This window comes from Motacilla alba, chromosome 9 (genome assembly GCF_015832195.1).
Source record: "Motacilla alba alba isolate MOTALB_02 chromosome 9, Motacilla_alba_V1.0_pri, whole genome shotgun sequence".
Classification (NCBI taxonomy): Eukaryota; Metazoa; Chordata; class Aves; order Passeriformes; family Motacillidae; genus Motacilla; species Motacilla alba.
This window is the reverse complement of record NC_052024.1, coordinates 8848050-8875780: the sequence shown is the minus strand read 5'-3', so window position 1 is coordinate 8875780 and position 27731 is coordinate 8848050. Positions and strand designations below refer to the sequence as shown.

Here is a 27731-nt window from a genome sequence, read left to right as displayed (position 1 = left end):
AGAACTCGCGTTTGTTTCACCTCTCTGCCTGCAGCCTGAACCATGCAGTGCCCTCTGGAGAGGTTCCCAGGAGGTGACAGCAGGGCTGATGCTGGCCAGCAGCACCTCCCCATAGACCCACAGCCCTTCTGACACCTCTGGAAAAACAAAGACTGAGTCATCTCATGTTTGAAGCATCTCACAACAGTTTTCCTTTCTTCCCACAGCCTCCAGCAGGAGAGCGGGAAAATGCACACAGATTAAATGAGGTTTTTTTCCTCTCTCAGTTATTCCTGAGTCACTGGGAAGTGAAGGACCTCAAAGCAGAAGGTGTGTTAAATTATTTCCCTGTTGACTTTCTGGCATTCTCAGCTCTGTATTTTGAACTAGGATTTGGTGAGTGGGAAGACTGCTCCACAGGTTTTTGCATCTTACTGCCAGAAGAAAGATGGCTTCAGGGACTAGGTGATGAGAGAAATGCAGGGGGATTGTGTTTCTCTTGCTGATGCAGAATGGTGCCTGGTCTGTCTCTCGTTACACTCCTGGGCACTGCTGCCAGAGCTCCACTCCAGCGAGCCTCCCTGGTGCCCAGAGAGGGCCCAGGCTCTGCTGCAGCCTTCCAGGAGAGCTTTGGTGTCCCTGCTTGTCCATCACAGCTGCTGTTAATAGCAGAGTTCTTGCACTGTATCAGCTTTCATTTAGAAACGTAATTTTCCTGAGAGAAATTACTAATTCTGGAATTGAAATTCCAGATACACAGAGCAAAAAAAAAGTGTAAACCACCCCGTGTTAGTGAAGAGATGAATTGCTGCCCAGCAAAGGGTGACTGACTCTCCGTGCCACGGTGATGATCACTGGCCATTTTGGGCAAACCAAGGGCAATGGGCCTGCGGAGAAAAGCGAGGGGCGGGCGAGGGCGGCCGGGTTTCTCCGGGGCGGCGGGGCCGCGCTGACAGTGATTCGTGCGGCGGGCCGGGGCCGGCTCCGCTCTGAAACGCGAGCCCCGGGATGAATAAGTCATGGACCTCTCTTGGCAGCTCGACAGCTCGGTCCAGCCCTCCCGGGGCCGGGATCCGACGGGGGGAGGACTGCCACTGTCCCGGGGCTTTTAAGGGAGCGGCCGAGGAGCCGCTCCGCAGGGCAGGGCAGCATGGAGGGGAGCCCGCACCTCCTGCAGGTCATCCGCAAGATGCGCTCCCAGATCCACAAGCTGGAGAGGGAAAACAGGGCCCTGAGGGGAGAGCTGCGGGGCTGCGGGCAGACAGCGGCGCCGGCACGGCCAGATGGGAGCGGCGGAGCGAGGAGATGGGAGCAACCCGCCCTCGGTGCGGAGGGACCGGCGGCATCCCCGGCATCCCCCGCATCCCCCGCATCCCTGCAGGGAGGCGCCGCGGCCGCTCCAGCGCCGAGGGAGCAGACAGGTACCGGCGAGGGGCTGTCCTGGCACGCCTGGCAGTGCCCCTGCAGCATGTGCCAGCCCGCAGGGAAGGGGGATGAGCTGCCAGCTGCCTTCTGGTCAACTCCACGGGAGCGCCCTGGCCCCATTCAGTGCTCTCAGCGAACCCACAGCACTGCATCCCCAGCTCTGTGGGCTTTTCAGGGCGCATCCCCACCAGATGAGCTCAGTGCAGTATTTTACTGCTGCTCAAACAAAGGATTCAACTCAAAGAGTTCAGTTTGCTTAAGTAGAATTTGACTTTCTGCTTTGGGTTTTCGCAGGCATGGACTCTCCTCCACATGCCTGTCCCCTCTCTGTTCCAGGCAGAAAAGGGCCAGCCCTCGTAACCATACCATAACCCATCCTGCCTTAGTCAAAGATGAGAAAAATGATGCAAAAAATAGCAAAGAATAACGGGTTGGCTGCATACATCACGCCAGATGTGCGGATTATTTTTGCAGATAAAACAGTTTGTTCCTGTTGAGGCAGAGAGGGGTCAATATATAGGAATACATTCTCTTCACAATTTTATCAGAGGAGAAAATTGGAAATATGACTCAGTTATAGGAGTCTGGTTGGGAGTTCTGGAGGAATTAATGAAGCAGGGATCAGAGCAAAATGTGGCTTGGTGAGAGCAATTGGAGAAATGGCCCCACAAGTTTTCGTGGAGACAAATCTGTGTGAAGGAATGAGATGAGAGGCTGAGCAGCATGAGTGGATTTCCACGCAGCCAGAGGGGTGCTGTGATGAACAGTGGCTCTTGCCAATCCCACTGACCCAGGGGCCAGGTTACCAGCCTGAAGGCCTCAGGCAGGGGCTGCTGGTGGCTAGGGGATGTCATCAGTTTGGGAGCAGCTCCATGGTCGTTTGGCAAGGGGAAATCTGTGGAAAGGGCTTTCTAACCCTGGAAAGGGCTTCTAGCCCTGTGGCTCTTCCTCTCCAGCTGCTTTCTAGGGCAAAAGGTGGGACCTAAAGGGGCTATCTGGCCTCCTCTGCCTCTCAGCTTCACCACATACAAAATGGTTTTCAGCCTCAAAAAAAGAGATTAAAAATAGAATGGTAGATCATTTGGGGTTGGAAGGGACCTTAAATATCATCTAGTTTGAACACCCTTGATATTAGCAGGGACAACTTCCACTAGACCTGCTCAAAGACTCATCCATCCTGGCCTTGAACACTTCCAGGGACGGGGCATCCACAACTTCTCTGGGCAACCTGCGCCACTGCCTCACCTCCTGAACGCTCATGTCCCTTTTAGCTTAAAACTCTTGCCCCTTGTTCTAGCACTATATGCACATGTAAAAAGTCACTCTCCAAAAATACATTGAGGATATCTGAATTGTCATTATTATTAATAGTACTAGTATTTTTTTTTTATCTCTGCTTTTTTCTCTGCTCCTCAGATACTGCCATGACTGTGAGACGCTACTCCACCGTCTCCCCAGCTCCTGCTCCTTCCAGCACAAGGTCCCACTGGGCTGGCAGGAAGCCTCCAAGCACTGGACTCCTGGAGGTGCCAGGCAGTGCCCAGCCACCAGCCCCTCCTGCTGCAGCACAGCTCAGCAGGGAAGAGGAGGGAGGGCTTGGAAAATCACCAGCCAGTTGTCTCTCCTACAGCCACTCCAGCAACGTGAAGCTGTTCCAGGAGCATGTCTGCAAGTGCCAGTAGGTTTGATTTGCCTTCACAGCACCACCTGCCTGGGCTGGTCACACGTTTCTCCTAATTAGATACATGGACTTTGCTCTGGGTTTTAGTTATGTTATCAGCAAAACAGTTGTTTGAATGTGTATGGGCCCTGAGCAGACTGGAGACCTCCTCTGAGGAAGTTGTGCTCCCCCCTGCACTGCATGAGGTTCGGCAGTGGTAGCTGGCTGAAATCTTTGCTCTGTTAAAGCCAGGCAGAGTTTTGCAGATTGTCGTCATGTTCTGACAAGCTAAGCTTGAAAGGGATTTTTAAGCTTTGGACAAAAAGCACTGAAATACCAAGGAACTCTGCACTGTGCCTTTAGAAGTGTGGTTCATGGATTTAGATGTATTGTATCATATTTCCCCTGTAACTGAAACATTACAAGTCAATGCTTTCAACCTTGAAAAAAGTAGTCTGAGGACAGCTTCTAAATTAAGTGAAATGGCTGCTGCACCAGCCCTGAGTGTCTCTGCTCATTGATGAGAAGCTTTCCATCACAGGACAGCAACCACAGGTTGTTGTGAGCAGTAGGGAGCCTGTGATATATGATAGCCCAAGCACATCCTGGTGCTGATATATCCCCCTTGGGAATTCATGCTGATTCCTGGGTTCAGCCCAGTCATGCTGTGCTCAAAAGGACAATCATCCAAAGGGCCTCAAGGCAGGTGTTTTAGCAGGAGAAGTCCAAGGTTCTGCCTGCCTGCCCATGCATGTCCTGGGACAGGACTCCAGTGGCCACCCCAGGGCTGACACCTGCTGTGGCTTGTGTCACCTGTGTGGAGGCACCTGTGCATGGCACAGCACAACAGCTTTTATTCTGTGCCCCTAAATCCTCAGAGCAGACCAGTGCCCAGCCCTTTGCACTCCCTGTGCAAAGCTGATTTGGGGCCCAGCTCCTCTCTGAGAGGCTGCAGGGGACAATAAGGTCAAGCTTTCAGAGGCACCTGGGTTTTCTTGTAAGGGCATTTCAGGGTCAGGCATTTTACAGCAGTTGGGCACCTAAATTTAGTCACTGGCAGGGAACTGGTATCATTTTGCAAAGCACCCTGACCCTGTAACTCTGGGTTTCTGTGCATGCCCTGCTGGCTCAGGGACACTCAGGGCTCTGGGTGCCCACGGACACTTCGGGGTTTTGCCCTGGAGCCAGCTCACACTCAGGGACACTCAGGGTGCACATGGACACTTTGGAGCTTTGCCATGGAGCCAGCTCAGCTGGAAGGTGTGCATGGCAGCAAACATGGGCAGCGTGCAGGCCTGGGATGGCAATGGCAAATCCTGCTGCTTGCTCGAGAGGGGAAAGAGCTTTCAAAGCAATCGAAAGTGCAGCACAGATCTGTTACATGGAGTGCCTGGGGAGCTGCCGGGTGCCCCGTGGCCAGAGGACAGCAGCGATGATTTTATCGCTGCCATTAGAGCTGCCTTGTCAAGCTGAGCAGTGACTCATGGGCACTCACTGCTGGCTGCTGTGGGAGGAGAAGTGGTTGTGGGAAGAGCTTTTCACATCACCCCCTCAGTAGGCTGGGTGATATCCTGAAGCACAAAGCTTTGTGTTTCTTACACCAAAAAAACATCTAGTATCTTTTATGGTCTTAATGGTGGATGCTTCCGTTATATACTCAAATGTCTCACACACACACCATCTTCGCTTTTCACCAGTAAGGTAATGTCACCCTGATTTTTAAGATTTTCTAAGCCTTCTGATGTTTACATTCTTGTAATGAACTTTCTCACACTTTCTGTAAATAACTTATTGTTCTACAATCTTTTATGGAAGAGAAGAAATTTGATAAACTGTTAGTTTGTCCAGTGTCATTGGAGAGGTGGCACTTTCACCCTCCAATCCACTACCACTTTTAAAAATCTATAAATGTTAGAATCAGAAAATAAACTTCCCTTTTTTTCACCTTGAAAACAACAGCGTGTGCACGTCATGTTGTTTCGTGTCCTATAGTGACAAGGTAATTTCTAGCAATTAGTTCAGCAAGCGTATTAAGCTTAATTTTTTTACAAGGATGACATTTTTGCTTTCCAGCATGCTGCTTCATGTCAGGTTTTCCTATTCTTAGTTTATTGTAGCTTCCTCACATTTTGCTCCAAAGCTATAATCCTGTATGTGATATGAATATTGCTGCTTTAAAATTAACTCTCTAGAAGTATCATCTTGAATTTATATAGAGTGCCATTGCACCCAAGTAATAAAAAACCAGCACTGCTAACAAATCATCTCTAATTTGCATGTCTAAAATATTTTAATTCATACATGCAAAAGTATTATTTCTACCAAGGGATTCCCGCTGTGTTTGGTAAATGAAAAAACCCATTAAATATTTAAATACAGGATAAGAGAGGCTGAGAACTCTTTTCAGGGCTATTATACTAAAATTACTGAAGGGTCTCTGTGGGTGCACATGCACCCCCAGGGTTCTGTGCACACACAGCTCTGCACACACAGGCTAGGCACTGACAGGGAGGTGTGAGACTCAATGGAAAAAGGCAGATGCTTCCAGCAGAGAGCACCATGCCTGGTCCTTTGGGATGGCCTTGTGAATGGCATGAAATCCTGCCTCCAGTAGCATGCAAGACTTTAAAGCATTTACTTTTTCCTTGCTGGGTTGGGTTGGTGTTTTGGGGTTTTGTTTTTTTACTTTCTTTGCATGTTTTATACCTTTGTAATCCTCATAATGATTTCTCTTTTTTCTCCAGGGGTAAAGTGAAGGCTGTGAGTTTCCTCTTACCAACAGATATGTGATCATTTGCTGAAAAGCAAGGTTCTCTCAACAGCCCACAAAATCAGAGCACGAAACATCTGATGACCACCACTGAAAAGGATATGTGAGCTGGTGAATTTTTAAAGGCCCATTGATTCCTGAGATCAATTGGCCTTAAATGATAGCTGTGTGTCAGGTTCCTCTCCTGCAAAACGTTCTGGCAGGATGCCCACAGAGCATCACCCAGCCGTGTTTTGGGTCACTGCCCTGATGTTCAGCATGGAAATGGAAGCCACAACAAAGCCAACTGGAAGCCCAGACACTGCGATGAAACCACACCAGGCAAAGGTGCCTCCACAAAGTGCTCCTGTGCAATGTGTTCAAGGACCCCTTACCCCAGGACTGATGAGAACAGGGTGCTGAAGCTGGGTTTGGTGTGTTTGTCACAAAAAGCAGAAACCGTGTCACCACTTGTGTTTGCCGATTCCCTTGACAGAAAGGTGTCTGACGCAAGTGACAAAATAAGAGCTATCAAAGAGCCTGGGAGGTTTTCTCTGTAGGTAAAACTTTCAAGCTTCACTAATACATCAAAGTTAAGGAGATACTATAGAGTCAGTTAATGTTGCCCTGATTTCTGCAAAGCTTGGCAATGAGTTTATGTCCTTTTGGGGTCCACTTCCAACAGAGCACAGGGCACAGTAAGTACTTCTTGGTATGAAAATGTGACTACATATCTGCTTCTCACATGGTGTGCTCATCCAGCTGGAGACTAACGGCTGGACACCAAGTCAAAATAGGAAGAACTGTGGATATCAGAATTTTTTAGGAATGGCTTCTCAGCACAGCTCAGACTAAAAATCATTAGCAGAAATTCAGCAAGCAAGTACAACATAACTGTGAGATAGAACCACAGACAGCTTGCAAAAAATGAGCAGTGCTTGTTAGTCTGATCATATAAGTGAAGATAACATTCCATGTGTTTATTTTGATTACAACTATTTATGGAATCAAAATACTGCACACTGCTATTTCTTTCTGTACAGGAAGCACTGATGATTGAATGTTGTATAAAGAATACATGAATAGTAGATGTTTGCACAGATAACTTTAAGGAAGATTTTAATCTCATTGTCTGCTCTGAAAGTTTTGAGTTTTCTAAGGTGGAAGCAGAGACAGTAGAAAAAATACCCTCTGGATTTTCCATGATGTTGTATACTTCTATGAAATAGTGTGTTTCCTTTTTCATTTTGAATTTCACCATAGTTTTTTATATTCAAGTGTGGTTTTAATATATCCTCACTATTGAAGTAATAATTTCAGTTTTACTGCTATTTTATTGGTGTATTTTTATGTTCAGCTTGGATCCATACAGAGTTGCATTGTAATGTCAAAAGTAATGAATTAATGTAAACGAGGTTCCAGTTTGGAAAGTTTACTAAACAGCCCATTTTAGAAGGCTTTACAGGGAAGGTTTTATAAATGTTTTAAGGAAAGCATCATTTGTGGGAATTAAACACTGCATATGTGATCAATTAAGCACCTAAAACAAGTTTTCCCTCAGGAAAGTAACAAAAGTCTTTGAAAAATCTGGCCCCTGGGCCTTTAAGGTACCCAAACTTTTACAGTTAAGGTTTTAACACCAGATTTAATGGGATTTGGGGATCTATATGCTTTAGAAAGCTTTCAAAAGTCTCAACTTTTAATTTTTCTAAGCCTCAGCTTCCATGAAGCAGCGGTGGGAATTTCCTTCTCCCACCCTTTTTGTGTCAGTTCACTGTAGCTATGTGACTGACACAAAAACTGAGCACTTTTGTAGGCCTAGAGGAAAAGGAGAATAGAAAAGGTGGAAGGAAAAAGAGGGACAGGAATCAAAGTAATCACTGACAAATGGCAGTCGGTTTATTAATGAAAAGATTTATTTTTGAATTGTATTTTTGCAATCTTTAGAAGTGCCTACAGATTTAAGAACACATGATGATGCACAGGCACATTAATTTTTAGAAGCAGATGTGCAGATTTGACCCAGCTCTGCACCTCCAGGAGAACCAGATTGTAGCAGATGCCACGGACAAACCACTGAGCACACCATTTTTACCACAGGACAGCATGAAGTAACTTACCATGGAGCACTTACTGGCAATTGAAGCATTCCAACATTAAACACCATAGATTGTTCAGAGCAAGAAGGGCAGTTTTAAGCAAAGCAAGTGTTCAATGGATCTTTTCTGGAGGAAGCTAAGCCAGAGCATGTGCTTATGAGGTGCTCCAGAAGCTAACAGGTGTTCATTGTGTGGGACCACACCTGGCAAACCCCTGAACACCTCTTTAGTGGAGAACAACAGCAATGGTTTCACTCTGTGCATCCTCCTCTGCTGGTCTAATTGCACTAATTGTTCCTGTAGACTGAGCTGTCCAGCTACTGTCTCAGAGATTTGGAAAAAAAACTCTAACCAGGTGAAATTTCATCTGGCTATACTATAAAGAGGAGGAGATGCCTTTCATCAGTCTTAGCTCTCTGTCTGGTGTTTAAAGAGCCTTGCTCTTGCTGCAGACACAGAGGTGGAAATGTGATGCTCCAGACTGTCAGAGAGGAGTAACTTTATCACCTTCTCCAGTGAGTTCTTGCCCAGAGTTCACTTTGGTCTCATGCTTGCATCCTTAGTCAATGAATCTACAGCCAAAGGTAATAAATCAGTGTGCAGGGCACATCTTCTGTCAAAGCCACCCACCTATTCCAAGCTCCATTTATAGGAGTGAGAGCACAATTTATGATGCACCAAATTGTCTACAACCTTTATATCCATTGTATTTTTGCTCCTCTCTCTGACAAATGAGCTTCAATTCTTCTCTCCCATTTCTGATCAGGCCTAATCTAAGAATTTGTCAGCATGGAAGTATTTCAGTTGAGCAGCCTCTGATACCAGGTAGTGCTGATCTCTAATGCTGTCATTTTCAATGATGCTAGCGACTTTAATTCCAGCACTGACAGTCTCCTTCTGCAGTCCTGAATGTTTTTGGTTGTTTTTTTTTTTTTTTCATTTTTGTCTAGCTGGGGTGAAAAAATGAGAAATAAACTTGTAACTCATTTGTAGGCCTTGAACAGTCCTTCAGTGTTGTGACAAATCTGATGCTTTGTAGCTCCACCATTTCCATGTCCTTCCATGCACAGTATGTATGGCTGGTTCAGAGATCACAGGTGCTCTTTTCTACTGTTGGCTGCCATCAAGTACACATCATTCTCTCTTCAGGATGCAAAAATACAGGTTGTTTTAGATCTATTCTGCACTTCTACTTCATAATGTCTTTACCCAACCAAAGATTAGTCAAGAAATTAAGCTGTTATTGCAGTTAAAACATAGGTGGCATGCTGCTAACCTTACATGGGGAAGTTGTTGGCTGTGCTGGAGTCAAGACAGATGGTCACTTCAGGGAATGTTTCTTTTATGGCAAGTGCTCATTTGAGTAGGAATATTTCTAGCTGGATGAGTCACCTCTTTCTCGATTGCTGCATCAGATACCAACACATGATTTTTACACAAGGATATTCAAAGATGTGGCACAGGCTGAAAATGCATCTTCAAAGCATCCTGCAAGGGTTTCTTTCTCTACTGGGAGTATTATATGGCCCATGTAGATGGATTAAAAAAATTTCCTCCACTGTTTTATTTTTACTGAAAACTGTGATGAAATGTCTTTTTTCTTGTTTTTTTACAAAATCGTGTGGTACTCATATACAAAATCAGTCCCATAACAGCAAAATGCACAAAATCATAATAAAATTTCTCTGTTTAATGTAAAAGTAAGAAACTTAGAGTAAAGTGCAAAAATTAGAGCGAACATTTCTATTCTGTGGCTCTTCAGCAGCACGTTTGGCTCTTCCCTGGTTTGGAGGACGAGGACCATCATCTGCATGCTGGTTGCCATGGAGACTCCCATCGCTTTTGGAATCACAAGTTTTGCCTGAAAGGAAACACTCCTGCACTGTGAGTTTTTAAGGACCAGAGAGGTTTCTGTTTGTCAGCACGCCACATACTAGATTAACCACCCCATCTAAGCAGGTGGGAGGGAAGGCAGTAAAATATTTTCGAGTAATTAGCGACAACATATTTAGTCTATTTAAAATCCACAAAACACATACATAGAACTACAAGACTTGCTGCATTAGATTAGGTTGTTATGGCATCAAATCTGTTATCTCAGTATCAGCTACTTCAAAAGAGAATGAACTTTGGTCACAGAACATGAGCATGGCTATAAATCCTTCTGACTCCTGCAGCAGGCAGGACTGAGGTCTCTCTTGAGTAGGTAAGGCTCTCCCATAACTACATCTTTCCTAGGAAAAGATGTGTACATGAACAGTTCATGGGCCTGTCCCTGTGAAGAGCTGTCTAATGTTTATCCATTCTATTTGCACTCCCAGAAGGGCTCTGGGGTTTGACAGCTCTGTCAGCTTCTTTCTCACTAGTGCAAACCAACACCTGGGATTGCTCCAAGGGTGAAACTTGTCTGGTCCTAAAGATTGTGCAGAAGGGTAATGTGTATATATTGGCATGAATTTCTGGCTTGACAAAACTATGGTTATTCAGAAGATGAATATAAAGAACTTGCAAGATTAAGCCTCAGTTACTTCCTAGTTTTGTGCTCTTTGTGAGATGGCAACTAAATAACTACCTGTTAAATCTCCAGCTTTCATCTGATTTCTCCTTTTGAGGCTGTTCTGTGCTTCTGTGGGGCCATCAACATACTTCATTGCAATAGCTGGGGTCTGGTCCTTCTTTTGCTGAGTCTGAGTAGCTGAAAGAAGAATAAAAAAGGACATTTAATTGGATTGTACAATTGTTCATTTGTTCAAGGAGGAAAATATGTGTTGAGTTGACTCTACCTGGCTGATGAGAACTTGGTATAGTTTCAGTCTTGCCTTCTGGAAAGGACTGAACAGATTCACGGCCAGAATCTAAATCTTTCATTGGCCTTCCCATAATCTCATTCTCAGTTGCAGATTTATTTCTAATGAGGAAGTATGTGTGCATTTTCCCTTTGCCTTTTACTTCTATTTCTCCTCTTTCAGTAATCTCAAAATTCTTGTATTTTAGGCACCTAAAGTATCAGAAGCAAAATGACACATGAAAATTCAAGACAAGTAAAAATGACACTGATGTTTTCAAAGAGTCGAGTGATCAAATCACAACATTCTGGGGAAAAGAGTCTCAATTTGTGAAGAACTGAGGATATGTTTCAACTGTTTATTCAAGCATGCTGTGCTTTCATAGCATTACACATACAGCCTGATCAAAAATTAATGGATTACATAGTCAAATACTTCAGTAGGGTGGAGGGCTCTTATTTACCAGTAAATAGAAATTAAGAACTGAGGCAGCCAATATCAGCTAGACAGAATTATCCCCAGTCATTTCATCAGAGAAGGCAATCAGGTCCGTCAAGCATGATTGACTAATTTATTTTACATCCAGACATTGCTATTCCCAATTGCCTTTTTCATGTGTCCAAAAATGGCCATTTGATTTTCTCTGGGACTGACATGAGGCTGATCAGCCTGCAGTTTCACCATGTCACCCTTGCCATTTTTCCATACAGCTGTAGCTTTCTTCAGCTGCTGGGGTGCTGACAGTCATGGCCTGCCAGAGCTGACAGCCAGCAGCTCTGCAGTGCCACCACCCAGCTCTCATTGCCTCAGATCCCTTCTGCTCCCATGCATTTCTGTAGATTGAGATGTCTCAAAAGGTCCCTGCTCTGATCCTCTTCCAGTACTCATGGTTCACCTACTCCTTGAACCCTGACTCTTGGTGCAGGGACCTTGAAGATCTCGTCAGTGAAGACCAAAGCAAGAGAGGCCTTGAGTAACTCAGCCTTTCTTCAGGGCATTGTCACTAAATCACCTGCCACAGCAGGTCCGTGTTTCTATTTATATTCTAACATTGCAGAGCTCCTCTGACTGCCTTTGAACTTTGTTTCCCATTTCAATGCCAGCTGAGTTCTCATTTTCCCAACATCATTCCTATGTGCCCAGACAATGTTGTTGTATTCCTTCCTTTGTAGTTTGTCTCTGCTTCCACTCTTGCATACAGATTTTATGCACACATAAAGTTCTTGGAAATGTAGTATTAATTTTTCACAAACATGAGTTTCTGGAAAGTAAATTACTGCATGAAGAGGATAGCTCTTGATGCAGTTAATATTTAGTAAGTGTAAATGAAACTGTTTCACTACAAATTATGGTGCTCAATCAGACAGCCTTTTGTTATTAAATGTTCTAGATGTTCTGACTGTCTTTCTAGCACTTACATCAATTTATCAGTATTTCTAAATAAGTTATCACAGGTTTTTTAAAATATTTTGCTCTCTCAAACCTCTGCTCCTATATATAAGTACATTTGTAATAATTAGGAAAAAAATAAGACTCTTTAAAAGAGGTGACTTCCCTTTACAAGCTGCTTAAAATAAATGAGTAACTAAGCATCATCTGAAAGGTGCAGTGCCAAGGCAGTGGATTTGAGCAGGTAAGGCTTCCCCAAGAGTTACTCACTGGTAGGCACTGGAGCTCAGGTGGATTTTGCTGGGCACGCCGTGGCTCTCCATCCGGGAGGCGATATTCACCGTGTCTCCAAACAAGCAGTAACGAGGCATCTTTTCTCCAACAACCCCCGCCAGGACAGGACCTGTATGGATCCCAACTCGAATCTTTACAAAGATAAAACACCCCCCAAAAATGTCACTTGTTATTTAACATCTTAATGCTATCCAGCCACCGAAAAGTTCATCTCAACACAACACTGGATGCCAGTATGATATCAAATATCCACAGGGAGAGGCTCCTCATGGAAATGTGCCCTCACGGGCCTTGCCCAAAGCCAAAGAAGAGTCAGAGGCAGCTCTTTGAGGGGCTGCTGCAGTACATTAACCAGAAGCTCAGCACAAGAAGCAGACAGACACACATGCACCTTTGTGTTAACTTACTTGGATGGGATTTCCAGAAACTGGGTTCTGTACTCCTTTGGCTGCCATTATCATGCCCAAGGCAAAATTAGCAACTCTCTCTGCGTGAGTGGGTACAGGCACAGGGACCCCCCCTACCACCATGTAGGCATCTCCAATGGTTTCCACCTTTAATGGAGAGGGACAAGCACATGAGCATGCCAGCTGCATCTCACTCAGGTTAGTGTTTTGCTCTTCAGGGCTCTTCTCATCTGCACCAACCCCCCCTTTGTCTTCAAAGATGTTTCCAGTCACTGAAAAGCTTTAGCACACATGAGTTTCCTTGAGATGGAGATCCTTTTCTTCACTCCACACTAAAAATTCCATGGCATTCTGTCCCTGCTCACTTGACCCACTTTAGATATCAGTGTGAGAGAAAGGGCTGCTGTGCAAGTGTCAGACTGCTTGCCTTCCTCTTACCCCGGTATATGCAAAGAGCTAGCCGGGGGCACAGCCTCCTGGGCCGGGAGGTTACCTGATAGATGAGTGCTGTTAATTAGCTCTAATTCACAACTAATGCTGAAAGCGTATTTCTTGTTGAGAGGGATTTATTTTTTTAAAAGTCACAATAAAGCAAGGGAGCCCATTCACTGTTGGCTATGATTAAGGGGTTCACACAAAATTCAGGAACCGCCAGTCTCAAGGATCTCACAGAGTGTGAGCTAAACAATTCGGGAGCATCCTTCCCTACAACTAGCTGTTTTCCCACAACAGCTGCAGCCTGCAAGACAAATGCTGAAGGGTTTGTCCTCCTCCAGGCATCCAGTCTCCTTGAAATACATGCTAAAGTACCTGAGAAATGCTTTGGATTTTGTTCCTGTAACAGAAATTTTGCTGGGAATAGAACAGACCTGTTTGAAACAGAGAATCCTTAAATGTTCAAAATCCACTGTAAAAGCCTGGTAATGTAAAAGCACGGTAATGACATTTTTAAACTGCTCTTATGAGGTTTCACTGGCCCATTTATCAACAGTAAAAAAGAGATCTTTTAGATTAGACTAATTTGCTTTCTTAAAAATTAACACCAATAGGAGAGTGGAAACACAACTTAATATTTGGGTTTGTTCATTAACACAATGACTTAAAACGGCCCCTCATTTCAATCTCAAATAATGTGTTACTGTCCATGCCTTCTATCAGACAGCCAAACCCACAGTGATGTCAGTAATTTTCTATAACAAATTAAAAACAACTGTAAAAAGCTACTAATGCAAATAGATACCCTAATTATTTTTCAGCCATAGTAGAAGATTTAATTTAACAAGACTTAGTCATAACTTCAGATGTTTATAAGCTTGGGCCAAGTTTCTTTGATCAATGTCACTATTTCATTGCTTTCCCAATTCCCTGCAATAGTAATCTCATCCTTGCTCTCTATACCCCAGTTATTCCTTCAATATTAATAGGAGTTATGTACAGGCTTCAAAAGGAGATTATTATAGTGACAGATCATTTACTTATGATGGATGAATTAGATAGAATATGATGCTAATTCATCCTGAAATCTGTGGGCCGTGTCCTGGATTCTTCAATTATTGAATACAGATTCCTTGCCAAGGAAGAAATGCTTCTGATTTCCCAGTACAATTTATTGTGGGATGAACTGCAAGCCTTGCCTGAGCAATGAATAAATGAGATTTGGATTTCACCCTTTACTATTTCTGCCTTCCTAAATATTTAATGAGCTGAGGACAGACAGAAACTTAGGAACTGTTCTTCAGCACATCAAATCTGGTACCTCTGGAAGTGTTAATAACAGTATAATTGTAGGCCAGCCAGGGCTCTGATCTTTCCAGCACAGTTTGGAGACCACAAGTACAGTGTGGGTCTGATTCATGCTCTGTGGGGGTTAGCAGGAGAGGATACCACTGCTGAAGATCTCCATGAAACAGAAATCTACCTATGGTCTGGGTATTGGCTATAATGCTATTTCCCACCAAAAGAGACAATGACAAAGTGACCTATTTAGAAGAGGTTCAAATAAAAGAACTAGGCAAATTATTCGTGTTGGATAGGCATTTGAGAAAGGAGGGAGAGAGAGATATATGAAAGAAGAGCCATTCTGGTATCAGCATTGTGGAAGGAGACTTTAGCCTATGATAGAAGTTGCATTCCTGTCCAATAATGTCTACTTCTCCCAGTTTTTCAGTTTGTGTGGCCACTACAAATGGGTAATATTTTACGGTTTAATCAACAATCATGCTGTGGTGAAGAGGATTCAAGTACGCTTAAAACAAAAACAAACAAAAGCCCAAATAAACAAATAACCAAAAAAAACCAGCAAAAATTTCTGCAGCCTTTTTTGATCAGTACCTACCTTGTACACATCATGCACTGTGGTTAGTCTGTCAAATCTCAGGTACATTGAATTTAACATGAGAACTATCTGAATAGGCTCACACTGGGCACAAATGTTGGTAAAGGTCACCACATCACTGAACAATATAGTGCACTCCTTGAACTCTCCTGTGGGCAGAAAGAGCAGTGGTATTTGTAATGGCTGCACAATCACAGTATCTGTTTGAGACTTGTTGGGAAAGATCATTCTATGGCCTCTCACAGGTGCTGAGATGAAGGACAGGTGTCAATGTAAGAGTGTATCAATACAGGAATAATTGCACATCTCAAACAACCCAAACATGTGAATACACCATATACAGGAAACACATAACTCATTATCCCTAATTTCATATATATGCTTACTAAAGGGAATTTAAGCATATTATTGCTACCCTTAATAACAACAGGAATCATCATGATCCTACATTTATAAATAGCATAAAGGTACTAAGAGAATTTTCTAGCAATGACCTCTTTCTTTACTCCCTTCACTTCTGAGCCCTCGTCTTCCTGTATACCCATGTTAAAACCAAAATCTCAGATTACTGCTGAAACACTGAATTCTGTTCATTGAATGGGCAGCACTACCACCTTTCACCACCTAAGGAACAATTTTGGCAAAGAGCTCCCAAAGCATTCTTTGATAGAATAGCCCAATTTTCATTATCAGTGAAATTAGGGGCTGTGATCATCCTCCTGTGCACCGATGTCACCAAGTAGAGAACGGACTCCAGGGCAGTGGCAAAGCAGCTGTGCCAGCACCCCAGTCTCTCTATCCCCACCCCCTGTTGCACAAATCACACATCCCAAATGCATCCTGCTCATTCACCTGCCTCAACTCGCTTGCCCTCTTTCAGCTGGTTGGCCACGTGCTGGGGAAGCATGGCATACAGCAGAGCTTCGGTCTTCTTCTTCTCCTCCTCCAGGTGCTTCGACAGGATCCGCAGCTCCTCCTTCTTCCTCTCCAGCTGGCTGGAGAGCTCCATCTCTGCCAGGCGCTGCTGATTGAGGAGAATCAGGTCCCTGGTGACGTCGTGGGGGGCGATGTCTGCAATGTGCATCTGCCGCTCCTCCAGCTCGTGCAGAGTGCGCAGCAGAGGCGAGCACAGGTAGAGCATGCACTGCAGGGGCTCCATCCACATCATCTGGCCTGTGGGAACAAGTGTTGGCAAGGCTTTTCAGCAGTGTTTTCAGTTTTCAGGCCTTTCACAGGGTGCTCTGCGTTACTGGTGTTAGTTCTAGTGGATTAGTTCTAAGGTCAGAGGGTTTCTGTAGGGTCTGGATGATCACAGGAATCTATTTCCTAGGAATTTGAGGTGAACGTGTTCAGAGGAGCCAATAACAAAATTTTGGAACCCAGGAAGCAGTAACTCCTTTATTGCAGGTGCTGGGCAGAGCCCAACTAGGATTGAAATCCCTCCTCCTCATGAAGAACCCCAGTGCTCATAACATCTCTCCTCTTTTCTGTTCCTCTCTGTATTTTCCCTTCCTCTCCTCCCAGTTCTAGGGCTGTTCCCGAAGCCAGTCAGTCAGAATCTTGCACAGGGGAACTGAGATTCACAGCAATTAAGCAAAGCATTTGAAGTTTAATTTCACAGTGCACAGTTTGTGTCCCAGTAAAGTCAATGGCACTTTCCTCCCTGGAAATTGGAGCTTTCAGTTACAATCATACTCTAAATAAGAAGTAACAAAAAAAAATGCCTGAAAAGTTAACGGGATTTTTGGTGGGGAGTCTAGGTTTTTGGGTTTTAGTTGAGATTTGATTCTGACTATTATAATTATTATTATTATTGGTTTTGGGTTTTTTCGGGGGTTTTTTTGGGGTTTTTTTGGGTTTTTTTTTTTGGTTTTTTTTTTTACTTCATAAGTATCATTGTTTTCTAAACAGCAATATAGGAATTCCAATTTCTTTCTTTCCCTCACCTCATCCCCAGGGCTAATGGATGAACAGCTTTAAAACTAAGAGGATTGAAACATCAGAAATACATGTGAAGTAACCCCTAGAGGATAAGAGAAAGTACAGTTGTACTCATGACTGATCAAAGTTCCTTTTTTTGGTAGCATTACTTTTTTCAAGATTGTCCCTAAACCCTTAATTTTTTTCTGAATCTCGGGAAAACAAGATTTGACACTCATTACATAAAGGTGAAAGGAAACAAGAGAAAATTAGGTCACATTACATAGTTCAGAAAAGAAAAATTGAAGTCACATAACAACTAAACCAACTGCTATTATAGTTAATTACACCAAGCAGAGGATCATCCCATATTCAGTCCTCTCAGTAAAAATAAAGCAAATACAATATCTTTTTTGCTGAGATAACTTTAACTTGTAAACTCTCTTATGTGGCTTTGGGGGGGTGTGTGAAGACAGAACCTGAAAATGTGCTACAAAAAATGAAAGCACAGAGAACTAATCTATTTTTAATCACATTGGAAACCCAGCCAGTAGCAAATAACTCCCCTCAAAGGCATAAATTAGGAACAAACCATGTATTCACATGTGGGTTTTGCAGCATCAGAAAATCGCTGTATTTCTAAGCCTTTCAAATAGGAGCAGAGTTGTTGCTTCTGACTGAAAGCCTTCAGAATCTGGTGAGGTGACAGCAGAATTTGTGTACAAGCATCTACTGCTTCTCTAAACAGAACCATCTAATCTCCTCACTGCCCAAGGGCTATTTATAGGACTGGAGTGAGGTCAGGAGTGCACCTCAGCCTAATTCCTGATTCCACAGGAGCACTTAGGCTATTGCAAACACTGAAGTACCTCTCAGCTCTAGCATGGGCCGCTCTTTCCATGACTCAGGCATCATCTCTCTTCTAGTCTGGAAAACAAATTGGCTGTTGATGAATTTCTGAATGCTGGAGATGGTGAAGGGTACTTCTGGGTGAATGATCCTGAAATACTGATCCAAGCAGATGCCCATGGTTTGAAGGCCAGGTACAATCTTTTGAATGCTCACCCCAGCTTGCTTCACTTTGAGCTTAAAAAGAAAATATGGACCAATGTTACAATTCATGTCCCTTTGGGTTCAGACCAAGCAGCTGCTCATAACATTTCCACAGACTCAGCCTTTCTAGAGCAATGGCTCATTTCTGAGCAAAGTTTCTACCTCGTCAGTGTAGAGCTACCCAGCCCTTCACAGCAAGACAAAGCCCCAAGTAAGGAATGCTGTTATTAAAATGTTCCTTCCTGTCAATTGTGAAAAGCCCCAAAACTACCTGCTAGTATCCCTGCTTGCATTTGTGCAGGCCTCACAAACTGCCTTACAGGAGAAAATGGGAGAATTCTGCAGGAGAAAATTTGAGATACTGGAGTGTCTTGTATTCCAAAACAAAAATAACTGTAGCATAAAATGCCTTGTAAAATATTATGTAAAATATTAATTTTCTAATAGATGCCATGGCTTACTTTCTCTTAACAAAGTGTAAAGGCTTAGTCATTTTCCTTTACTCTGCTGACTGTACATGAGCTCTTAAATTCTGCAGAAGCGTTCTTCTCTGTTTGTCATCGGCTATTGAAGCTCTGACCTGGCTACCAGTAATGGGTGTATGACTTTTATTCTTTGCACACTAGTAATTTTATTAAATTATGCATACTGGCCTTCTTGAAAGGTTTAAGACTGTATTTTGGCTGATGTGGGCAGTGGCATGAAGCAGATTATATGCTCTGGTATCTCGATCAGCACGATGCCAAAACACATTCCTTGAGGGCAATGTATTCAGGGTTCTTCTACTCTCCCATCCTCAGCTTCTCCTTTCTTTGCTCCTGTCTCAAGCCAATATTCTCTCCACAGGGTTCAGAGCAGGAGGACCTGCAGCTTGGTGGGAACCCAGGTGAGCTGGGAAGCAGCCAGAGGGCAGTCCTGCCAAGGGGCTGCAGAGGGTGTGTGCCCAGGAGAGGAGACTCAATCCTGCCCCAGAAAGTAAAGAGATTTTGGGGTCCCAAAGGGGCTGCATGCTGCCTGATGCAGTAGGTGGCTGGGCTTTCCCAGCAGAAGCATGTAGGAGTAGGCTCAGGAAGCACATGGAGCCTCAGCTGCCAGCAAAGCCCTCCAAGCCCTGGGACAGATCAGTAACTGGGAGGAGAGCATTTGTAAATGCAAAGCATGTTTAAAGGATGGGACATGACTCTGCTATATCCAGGGACGGGAGGGCAACCAGAAACCTCAAAAAATTCTGCTCACTACTTGGTAACAGATAGACTGCTGCAATAAACCTTGCTGGCATATCTGCAGATGTTTCAGACATGGGAAACTCAATGAATTTAAAGGAGATTCTATCTGCAGTGATATGTCTCTGTATAGAGTGTTTCTGCAAATCCTGTGAGTGTACACTGCACACAGAGCACATGCAGCAGGGAACTGCAGGACAGTCAAAACAAAGGGAAATTACTCTGAGGTTTATGCAAACTAAGGGCCCTGACCACATGCTTGTCCTACCTCTTTGTCAAAAACCATATGAAAAGGAAGTCCATTGCAAAATGTTTTTGTGTCAATCCAGAGGCTCTTGGGATAAACAGGATCAAATCCTCTCAGGAGCTTACCTGTGGTGAGAGAAATGTGTAGTTTTAAAATCAGGCTGCACTTCATAAAACCAATCAGCATGGCTTTTTATCACTCAGTGAGACAGGACCCTGTATCATAGTGAGTGAGGACAAAGCAAACAGTGTGTGGGCCCATAAATGTGCCCCCATCTGTGCTAAATGCTCTGCAGTGTAACCCACAGCTGATCAGCAACTAATCTGAGTTGGCTGAGTGTCTAAAACTTAAGCACACAAAAACCACAGAGCACTAGATGCGTGAAATTATGTTGAAAAAATAAGAATAGATGAACAACTGTAGATGTTCCTTCTCTATGAATCTGCAGATGCCATAGCAATATAACACAGGCACATCCCACAAAAATGTGCACAGCAGTGGATTTAATACACTTTGCCAGCTACTAAGGAACACTAAGAGAAAAAAACAGTGTGATCTGGGTCTTAGTCTCCTGTACAATAAAGCATATGTACAATGTCCATAGCACAGAGTCAGAATTACTGTTTGGTTTCTAGTTTACTTACCCCAAGATTTTTTACAAAATGGTCACAAATCTATAGAGTAGTTTGTGTTTACTAGCAGATGTTTTTGTAAAAGGAATACAACGGGTAAAATACCAAAACAGCTCATCTTTTGAGTGAAGCACCCAAAACCTTTGATCTTCATGGCATAAACTTGGATTCCCAGTAAACAACCAGAATCAAAAAGATGATTACTTCCAATGATCTCTTTCCCCCTGAAGGTGGCTATGATAGTTACTCCAGTAAGTTCTGCTGAGAATAAATGTTCGAGTCACTCAGGAGATTGGTGCAAAATACTGCAAACTTAGAACCCAGCTTTTAGACCTTTTACTGCTTCAGGGGAAGTCAGTGTGGGTTTTTAATTTATCAAAGTCTGGCTCTTGATAACTCACATTTATAGGTAAATAATTAATTTTTTAAAGTAATAATGCTACTCTAAATTTTTATTTTAAATTTCTTACTTAGTATATCTGCCCTTGTAATGCATGTGGCACTGCACCAGGTGATACCAGGTTCAATTTTTCACTCATCCCAGAATGCAGACATCGTGGCAATACTGAGCTAGATTCTCAATCCTTCTGGGGAATCAAAAGATCCTGACTGAAAAATTCTTTCCATTTTATAAACATATATAAACATCTAATAGATAAAGGCAAGATAAAGGCAAGAATAGATAAAGGCAAGAGATTACAAGATTAGCAGTAGACTTTTGGTAGTGGAGGATGTAATTTGGCTTTCAAAATTTACTACAGTTGATAATTTTGGAAAGGAGTAGTATCTACCAAGTTAAAAACCACACTTTTAAATTCAGCATCTTGAACCAAGTGACATGAGAATGAAGAATCAAATTCACCACACAATAGCATTTTATAGAAGAACAAGTTTCAGATGAAAGCCCTGTTTAAGAGACAAAAGTGACAGGTCATATTCCACTTAAGTATCTGTCATTACTAAGCATGCTTATTATCTGCAATTTTTCTTTGATCATCAATGTCAAACTGAAAGAAACTTAACCAGAAACATTTTGAAAAGTTGCAGAGGAAATATAAATGGTAACTTCAAAATGGATGGGTGGGTGGGGATAGGGAGGCTGACTGACTTTCTAGCTGAAGAGACTCAGAAATGAAGATGAGCTCACTCTGAATGATCTCTCACCTTTTCCTAGTGTGATTATTCCTCTCAATGTTTTCCAGTGACTTTTCTTAACAAGACAAGCAGAGTTTCCTCTGTCTCCATTTGCATTCTTGGCTTTTTCAAGGTCCTGTTGAAATAAATCCAAAGGGAAATTCACTGGTGTTTTCATTTTAAATATATTTTAGTAATATGGTAATAATGAATATTAAAATACCTCTTTATTCAGTTGGTTCTCAATTTGTTTTTCAGAGTCAACAAGACATTGAGATGAGGAAGAAAATTCATTTCTTTCCTTGCATGGAAATAGAGGGTTTTGAGTGACAAGAAAAACAATATGTTCTTTTTTCCCAGTTCTTTCTTCTTCTTCTGTTTGATTGACTATTTTCATTGAAATTTCAATGTTAAAAAAATCTAGGGCTGCTGCACCGATGATTCCTGAAGGGGAAACAAAAGACAAGGTATTGCCAAGAACAAAACCTTTTCAATTCCCCTTTTAGAGGGCCCCCAGTGGAATTTCACTGTTTCAGAAATCACTTTTCCAAAGAACTCTGGAAGAAGAAAGCAACGCATGCCGTCCTTGCTACAGCTGCCATGATGAGAATGCGCTCATAGGAGGTCAGCTTCAAAGTTACTGCTGCTTTTGCCTTGGCTGAGGACAAATGCTGATTTTCACCAGGACCAGCTCAGCAGGATAGCTGAAGAATGTGTTCAAGTAGCCATAGAGCAATAATATGAATTCCCATCAACCCAAAGAGTTCAGGGAGTCTAAAGAGATTCTGCTACACAATCTATTTCAGTCGTTGAAGAATACTGTGTTTTGAAAGGAAGGAAATATCTTTCATGCAGATGCACAATCAGTTCTCTCATTTCTGGTCAGGTATTAGGCAAAATACTGGACATAAAAATGACATCAAAAGCTCTATCTGAAATTCCAAATAATTCAGTGCTTTCAATATCAAGTAAGTTTTGACAAAGGGGGAAGTTTTGATGAACTAAATTCAGTATCATTTATGAAAGAAAGGAATCCCTTACAGACCTATAGCTCTCTAATGCTTGCACAAGCACAGCTCTGGAGATGCTGGTAAATGCTGGTAAAAGATTCAGTTTGGAGCAGGGTTCAGTAGGAGATTCACAGATTGGATGTACTACAGGGTGGATGAATTTCTTCAACTCAACTAGAATTTCTACTTCACGGGAATTTAAAAAGCACGAGTCACTGAGAATTAATAAACAGTTGGACACAATACACACCATAAACTTGAATTTTTCTTCCAGGGAGGGAATTCTACAGCAAGAATGGGCATTTATGGTCTGGGTTGTCATACAAAAAATTTTTATGAAATTTACTGGGAGCTAGGAGTGATCAGGCAGTAGGGAAATAATGAGTTCAGAGTCTGGACACTGAACTCTACCAGGCCTCAATTCCATGGCCAAGCCTCATCTGAAAAAAGATACTGAACTCTGAGTGCACCTGCAAATATATGATTGCTCTGTATGTATATTGCATTGATCTGTACTCTGCATTAAGTCTCATTACCTGGCACAATATGGCACAGACCTCTTCTGTCTGAATAGTAATGTAAATGCATTGACCCATCTTCATTCTTTTCTACTCTAAAAGAGGGTGCATTCATCTCCTGAGGAAAAAACAAAACCAAAACCACAACTTCAATATCTTTTTTCTGGAAAAGGCCACTTTTTCAGAAAGTAGGCTGATGAATTCCACTTGTACAAAAGCATCTCATGCCTTAATAACGTACACTGTAATATAAATAAGCTGGAAAACAGAAAATTAAATATTCTCACCTATGAAGAAAAATCTGCTATGCATTAGAGCCAATGTAGTAAATAATACCTAATGTTGAGGACTAGTCTAAACCAACCATTTTTAGAAATTATCTTAACATTAGGAGTAATCTGTTTCAGAACATAGCAGAAGAGAACATGCTTTGGTGACATTTTTCAGTATTTATTCACACCTAAGAGATGCTGTTCCCTGTGTTATGAACTCTGGCAGAGTCCATCCATACCTGCTCAGCAGTTACTAGTCAGACTTGCCTGGTAAGAAAGAGACAGGTAGCTGTGCAATGCATCCAGGTTCTCTATGAACTCATAGAGATTCCCACCCAGTGTCCTCAGCATGTGGTCGTAGCCTGAGCGCTTACAGAATTCAAAGAAATACTTTCCAAACTCCCTCAGAACAATGTCAGCAGGGACACCTAGAAAATAAAGATACTTTAGGGAATAAGGAAGGTTTGTAAGTTCTTGCAATGCTGTATGATGGTTTAGGATTGAAAGCAGAAAATTTGCAGGAAGGCATTCCCAAGGGCAGAGGAGACAAAACCTGGGCTGCAGTCTCAGGCCTGACCCAGGATGATCCATTTTTGAGGCATGCTAACACATACCTAATACTTTGCAGGCTTTGTCGACAAGCTGCATTGTGATCTCATCTTTGTAAACCTCAAAAGTCAAGAAAGAATCCTGGACTCCAGCCTGCAGCCTACAACACAGAAGACAATATCCTTGTCTCAGCAGTGCTGTAAATACAACATGCTTGGGTGACCCAGCTGGCATTTCTTAAGTACTGATTGCTGTGAATGCACTCCTCAACCTCCCTCAAGCGTTATATTGGGACCCACAACTTCACCTAATGATGTACGTTTAATATTAAATTGCTTTAAATTAATTAAATTGCTTCAACACAGCTGAATGGTGGTGTCCACCTCACCGAGTCTGCTATTTCACATTCTGGTATTACAGTAAACTCTTTCAAGGATTAGGACATCATACTGTTGGGTGCTAGTGCAAGTGGAGTCTTAGTTTGTCTACTGGTTTGTTGTTCAATACGGCCACAATATCAAGCTCTTGGGGCTTTCCAAACCTGCTGATTTTTTTTTTTATTGGCTTCAATGGATGATAATATATCGTGGATGGATTATATGGCATCTAAGTATCATTTACATATCTTGGAAATATCATACAGCTCATAAAAACAAAACAAACCAGATATGATAACAAGGCCACACTGAATGGGACTTTGAGCAATCTGGTCTAGTGGCAGGTTCCCTGCTCATGGCAGGGGGATTGGAACCAGATGATCTATGATTCTATGATTTAGCTGTTTGTCTGAGTACTGGAATTAAACTGACTTTATATTAAGGATGACATCTTTTCAGTGTAATTACTTCTCAATATCGTCACCGTGAGCCAGCAAGTCTATTGCAAAATTGTCTATAAGACTAAATGTCATCTTTAATTATCTGATATGACAAATTAATTGGGACAAATTAGTATCAGAGGATGAAGTGTTACAAAGCAAGAAACTCTTGCTTTTGCCCTTTTAGTTACTCCTAATTATGACTTGAGATACACATCAGCTACCATTTACCAATAAGAAATTATATCCCCTGATGCTGCTTTCCTGAGCGCTTTCTTTCAATGTGCTACATTTATTGGGAACACATTACCTTAATTTTTCCCATGTTTCTTCACCATACTTTTCCACCACCAAAGACTTCAGGCACGTGTTTATAAACCCATACTGCAAAAGCAAATATACGAACATGGAGAAAATGTACTGTTTTTTCAAACGCTGCCCCAACACGCCACCTTTTTGTATTTCAGATTCGTCTGCTAATTTTATATTGCAAGAGAAGAAGTAATAACGCTTGACGGCCTACAGAGAAAGCAATAATGTTGGACAGCCATTACATCTCTCAGTAAACAGCGCAGCGCTTCCCTCAGCGTTTCACAGGCACTCAGCGCGGCGGAGTACGCAGGCAGCGGTGTTTTGCAGGGAAGGGCCGGGGTGCCTGTGGCGGCTGCGGCCGGAGCCGGGCGCTGCGGCGGGGCACAGCATCCCCGCCCGGCTGCGGCAGCCGCGGGGACCCGGCCGGGACCGGGGCAGCGCCAGACGGCGGCCGGGCAGCGCTGGGACCGGGGCAGCGCCAGACGGCGGCCGGGCAGCGCTGGGACCGGGGCAGCGCCAGACGGCGGCCGGGCAGCGCTGGGACCGGGGCAGCGCCAGACGGCAGCCGGGCAGCGCTGGCGGAGCGCAGCAGCCCGGCGGGGTGTGCCCGAGTGCCCCACAGCACCCAGTGCGGGTCAGCACCCTGTCCCGAAACGGCGCTCAGCCCCGCCTCTCGGGCTGGGGGCCAGCGGCAGGGGCTGCCTGTCTGTCTGTCTGTCTGTCCGTCCCCGGCAGGGACTGCGCGTCTGTCTGTCCCCGGCAGGGGCTGCCCCTCTGTCTGTCCCCGGCCGCAGCTGTTTGTGCACGACAGGAGCTACCTGTCTGTATATCTGTCCCCAGCAGGAGCTACCCGTCTATCTGTCGGTCCCCGGCAGGAGCTGTCTGTCTGTGTGTCTGTCTGTCTGTCCCGGCCCGCCCCGCCGCCCCGCTCACCATCCTGCCGCTGCCGCCGGTCCCGCCGCGCCGCCCGCTGCCGGCCCGGGGGGCGGCGGCCCGGCCAGGCCCGGCCCCGCCGCGCTCGCCCGCGGGGGTGACACCCGGTGACACCCGGTGGCACCCGGTGGCCGCGGGCAGGGAGCGCCGCCGGCGCTCGGAGCGGCCCCGAGCGGTGCGGTGCCGGTGCCGGTCCCCTCCGCGCCCCCGCGGGCCCGGCTGTTTTCCGCAGGAGAGGCGCGCTCCCCGCAGCTGCGGCTGTGTCGGGAATTCCGAGCGATGCCGAGGAGCATCCCGGGGCCGCGGCATCGCCGGCACGACGGCAGCTCACGGCGGGTCACCCGTTCCGCTGCTGAGCCCCGGCTGGACACTGCCTGGCACGGCCGGGACCATCGGGTCCCAACCTCCGGAGGGCAGGGAGCCGGGAGAGTGACGAGAGCGGAGGAGGTTTCTTGCCAAGGGTTTCTCAAAACTGCCCTTAGCGGAGCAGGAATGGTGGAGTCCACAGCCACCCTTACCCAAGGACAGGAGGTTCGCATGGAGAAGCAGCACTTTCCATTCGACTGCTGCTGAGCTGGGAGTTGCTGCCAGAGGCCTGACAAGAAGCAGGAGGTGAAGCTCCCTGCATGCGGCTGCCATCATCCAGGCTGTGTCTGCAGCCACCCAGCCTGTCTGAGAGGGAAGGACAGCAGCCGGGATGTAAACAGGAACGCAGTGGTTGCTGTTAGGTGCAATGAATTCATGGGGTTTGGTGCTTGGAGTTATCTCGTTTCCTAGGTTTATTTTTTAAATAATTATTTGTAGAGTGAGAGATTTGAATGGTTTGAGAGTCCTGAAGGAACAGAATGAAGAACTGTTTGGGGAAAACCCCTCTCTCCTTGATAAAGACGAGCTTCTGTCCTCCTGTCCAGCAGGAATTGCTGTCCTCCACAGAGGCAGCCCTGTGGATGCTGAAAGCCTTGTGTCACCACCTCATTGCTGCTGTCTGCTGCAGGGGGTGTGGGATGCTGCAGGGGACTGTGCATTGAGCCAGGACTCTGTTCCTGTCTGGCAGGGAGGGTTTTGCTCTTGGTGTGGTGATTCTAAGGCACTGTGCTCGTGGCTCTGTCTCTGATCCTCAGCCCTCCACTGCTGAGTGTGTTCAGCCCGCACATCAAAATCTGGGCCAAAGCCCTTCTCCAAACTACAGAACTGCTGAAATTTTGGCAATCACAGCCCTCCCACCAGCCCTGTGCTGTCTCTGCCCTCCCACAGCCTCCTCTAAACTCCCCACAGCCTTTCTGTCCCACACCACCAGTGACTGCTCTGTGACCTCGTGAAGGGACCTAGGTCTCTTCTCAAAAGCTGCCTCATGAGCCAAAGCCTGGTCAGAGCCAGGCCTAGGGGAAGAGAACTAACAAAACTGTTAGTTCTAACAGTTCTAACTAACTGTGCCCACTGTATTCCCTGTGCTGTGCACAGAGGACTAGTTTAGCACAGAAACATGTAACACACCCCTCTGTATTTCCTGGACAATATCAAATATTTGTTCAAACACGCACCTGTTGGAGCTAGCATTGGCCAGCACAACAGATGGCCTATCTCCTGGCTTTCTCTCTCTGCTGGGATTCCAAGGAGCACCCCTGCCTGCTGCAGGGCAAGAGGTGGTCCTGGACCCACAGACACAGCCCCACAGCTCAGCCAGCCAGCAATACCTGAGGGGAATAAACACCATGTAATCTAAGAGTTGTATAGGTATGCTCACTGCCTTCCATGTATAAATTAATGTGTAAATTAATTATACAGAAATGAAACTCATTTTAAGATTTATAAAACCTGAGTCACTGGTGGGATTTGCAATAACAGTAAGAACTTAAGTATCCTCTCTTTCAGTACTTTAGTATATTTTCTTTTTCTCATTGTATAACACCTAAATAAGCAATACAGTGATTTTAGTAGCAAAGATTAGCAACTATCAAAAAGATTTGGAGACGCAATTCAGGTAAGTT

The 27731-nt window shown here is 44.4% G+C and overlaps 2 protein-coding genes across 4 annotated transcripts; one reads left to right on the top strand and one right to left on the bottom strand.

Moving 5' to 3' along the window:
• The first annotated feature begins 713 nt into the window (after positions 1-713).
• Positions 714-9799, top strand: LOC119704700 (putative coiled-coil domain-containing protein 195). The gene is made up of 5 exons (XM_038146312.1): positions 714-1400; positions 2821-3082; positions 5809-6511; positions 8679-8737; positions 9675-9799. The coding sequence occupies exons 1-3, from the start codon at positions 1130-1132 to the stop codon at positions 5852-5854; spliced, it is 579 nt and encodes a 192-aa protein (XP_038002240.1). The 5' UTR covers positions 714-1129; the 3' UTR covers positions 5855-6511; positions 8679-8737; positions 9675-9799.
• LOC119704699 (guanylate cyclase soluble subunit beta-2-like) lies at positions 6518-26906 on the bottom strand. Of its 3 annotated transcripts, none has more exons than XM_038146309.1 (16): positions 25744-26902; positions 24809-24882; positions 23747-23841; positions 23400-23560; positions 22879-22978; positions 21556-21776; positions 21363-21468; positions 19588-19691; positions 17913-18129; positions 15976-16296; positions 15124-15272; positions 12789-12935; positions 12358-12512; positions 10696-10910; positions 10485-10607; positions 6518-9773 (listed from the first exon to the last, which is right to left on the bottom strand). In XM_038146309.1, exons 1-16 carry the CDS (start codon positions 26050-26052, stop codon positions 9622-9624), a joined length of 2649 nt encoding a protein of 882 aa, XP_038002237.1. In that variant the 5' UTR covers positions 26053-26902; the 3' UTR covers positions 6518-9621. The 3 variants fall into 3 exon arrangements, 2 of the variants coding, with proteins under 2 accessions (XP_038002237.1, XP_038002238.1); XM_038146310.1 differs by lacking the exon at positions 25744-26902 and adding an exon at positions 25629-25673; XR_005258021.1 differs by lacking the exon at positions 10696-10910 and having other exon boundaries at positions 9638-9773; positions 25744-26906.
• Between the last annotated feature and the right edge of the window lie 825 nt (positions 26907-27731).

Coding starts and splice junctions, on each gene's coding strand:
- LOC119704699 (XM_038146309.1), bottom strand. CDS start 26,052: ATGCCGCGGCCCCGGGATGCTCCTCGGCATCGCTCGGAATTCCCGACA. Junction 12,936..15,123: donor CAGTGCATGATGTGTACAAG/GTAGGTACTGAT, acceptor TCTCCATTAAAG/GTGGAAACCATTGGAGATGC. Junction 12,513..12,788: donor TTTCTGGAAATCCCATCCAA/GTAAGTTAACAC, acceptor ATCTTTGTAAAG/ATTCGAGTTGGGATCCATAC.
- LOC119704700 (XM_038146312.1), top strand. CDS start 1,130: ATGGAGGGGAGCCCGCACCTCCTGCAGGTCATCCGCAAGATGCGCTCC. Junction 1,401..2,820: donor AGCGCCGAGGGAGCAGACAG/GTACCGGCGAGG, acceptor TCTGCTCCTCAG/ATACTGCCATGACTGTGAGA. Junction 3,083..5,808: donor GAGCATGTCTGCAAGTGCCA/GTAGGTTTGATT, acceptor TTTTTTCTCCAG/GGGTAAAGTGAAGGCTGTGA.